The sequence below is a fragment of the Pygoscelis adeliae genome, unplaced genomic scaffold (genome assembly GCF_000699105.1).
Source record: "Pygoscelis adeliae isolate BGI_AS28 unplaced genomic scaffold, ASM69910v1 Scaffold390, whole genome shotgun sequence".
In the NCBI taxonomy this organism is placed as follows: Eukaryota; Metazoa; Chordata; class Aves; order Sphenisciformes; family Spheniscidae; genus Pygoscelis; species Pygoscelis adeliae.
The window spans coordinates 680,644-682,326 of record NW_008823921.1 but is presented as its reverse complement, the minus strand read 5'-3'; the positions used below and the strand labels follow the sequence as shown (position 1 = coordinate 682,326).

Below are 1,683 nucleotides of genomic sequence, written 5' to 3'. Positions count from 1 at the left end.
TTGTTGGCGATTGGCCCCCATCATGTCGGTCACCTGGTCCAGGGACTTGCCGGCCACATCGATGCCATTGACCTCCAGGATCTCGTCGCTCACCGCCAGCAGCCCCGTGCTCTCGGCCAAGCCGCCCTTCACCAGGCGGGAGATGAAGATGCCGGGCACCTTCTCGACTCCCTGCGGGGCCACGCGCACGCTGACGCCGTCGCGGATGTAGAAGCCCAGCGGCTTGTCGGAGCCGTGCTTGTGGAGCCGCACGCGGCGGTGGGTCTCGGGCAGGATGTCCACGTCAATGATGGAGGAGATCTGGCGGAAGTCCTGGGGCATGCCGATGAGGAGGTGAGGCTTTGCCCGGTAGTGCGTGGGGCGCAGCAGCCCCTTCTTCTTCCGCTGCAAGGAGTTCGAGGCGAAGACGCCGGCATCGGACTCTGCTGTAGGGAGCAAGAGAGGACACAGGTCAGGCACTGCAGCCACCCGGGGATGCAGCCGCGTGCCCTTGGCCCCAGCTGTTAGGGGAGCCGGCGGGAGAAGTGCCCTGCTCACGGGTCTCACGGGCTTTTCCTCCCTGGAGCATCACCCCGGCTTTTCCTGCAGCCTGTCTCCGCCGGGCCCATCTCCTGGGATTACCCAGCGTACATGAGGCCAGGATTAGTGGGATCGAGGCGGTGATTCAGCCTTAATCACACTTTAAGCCAAACTCTGCAGCTTAACACTAGCGCTGCCAGCCCTGATGGCCCGGGAGGCATGGCTGTGCCCCAGTTTGGGTCTGGGAAGAGGGACACCCCCCCCACCCCCGCAGGAGGGGGGTAGCCAGCTCCCTGAGAGTGAGTCCAGCCCCGTGAGACAGCACCAGAGTCCCTTGTCGCTGCTGGAGCAGGGCCATCGCTGGCATGGGATGGGGATGGCCGCAGCTGTGTCCTGCAGAGCCCTGCCATCCCCAAGGACAGAGACTCCCCACCTCCTGGAGACCCATCCCAGGGCTGCGGTGTCCCCGGGGCCCCGAACATCCCAAACTCTGATTTGTGCCACTGCCTCTTATTCCCCCATCTGGCACCACAGGCAGGGTTTGACTCCATCCTCCTTGACCCTGTCCTGGGGCCGCTCCGTGGGGCCCAGCTCCGCCACGTTCCCTCCTTGGCTGCATCCACCAGGTGCTGGGGAGCGTCCGCTGGGCCCTCTCTGGTTTCTCCTCATCCCTTTCCACGGGGGAGCCCAGATCCGGACGCTGCATTGCCGGCACGTTCCCCACGGTGCCCCCCACCAGCACCCGGACCCTGCTCCAGCCACGGGGGCACTGGAGACGCCCCCAAGCCCAGGGGACGCAGGGTTTCTCCCTAGCCAAGCCAGCCTGCCAGGGCTCCTGGGTTATAAATATCTCCCTGCACACTCAGCCTGGTGTATTTTTAGCTCGGGGAAGGGCGGCGGAGGCTTTCCCACAGCTATTTCAGCGCGCAGCTCCTCTCCGAGGGGCGCAGAGCAGCTGGGCCAGGCAGGTCCAGCACCCTGTGGACGAGCCCACCAGTGGCCCTGGTGATGTGCTGGGCTTCACTTGCGATGTCCTGCCCTTCCCGTGAGCCGAGCCCGGCTAAGGGGGGCCAGCGCCGCTGTCCCCGGCCGGGCTGCCCCGCGGGAACGGCTTCACCCCATGGGGGGGCGGACCCGAGGGGGAGCACGCTGGGGCCCTTGCGT

The 1,683-nt window shown here is 66.3% G+C and overlaps 1 protein-coding gene across 1 annotated transcript in view; it reads right to left on the bottom strand.

Annotated features, from left to right (window-relative positions):
* The window catches only part of PARD6A (par-6 family cell polarity regulator alpha), a 10,912-nt gene that overhangs the window by 3,086 nt on the left and 6,143 nt on the right, over positions 1-1,683 (bottom strand). Inside the window, exon 3 of the mRNA XM_009320035.1 lies at positions 16-425. Coding sequence (XP_009318310.1) covers positions 16-425 — 410 coding nt within the window. The remainder of the gene's footprint in view (positions 1-15; positions 426-1,683) is intronic.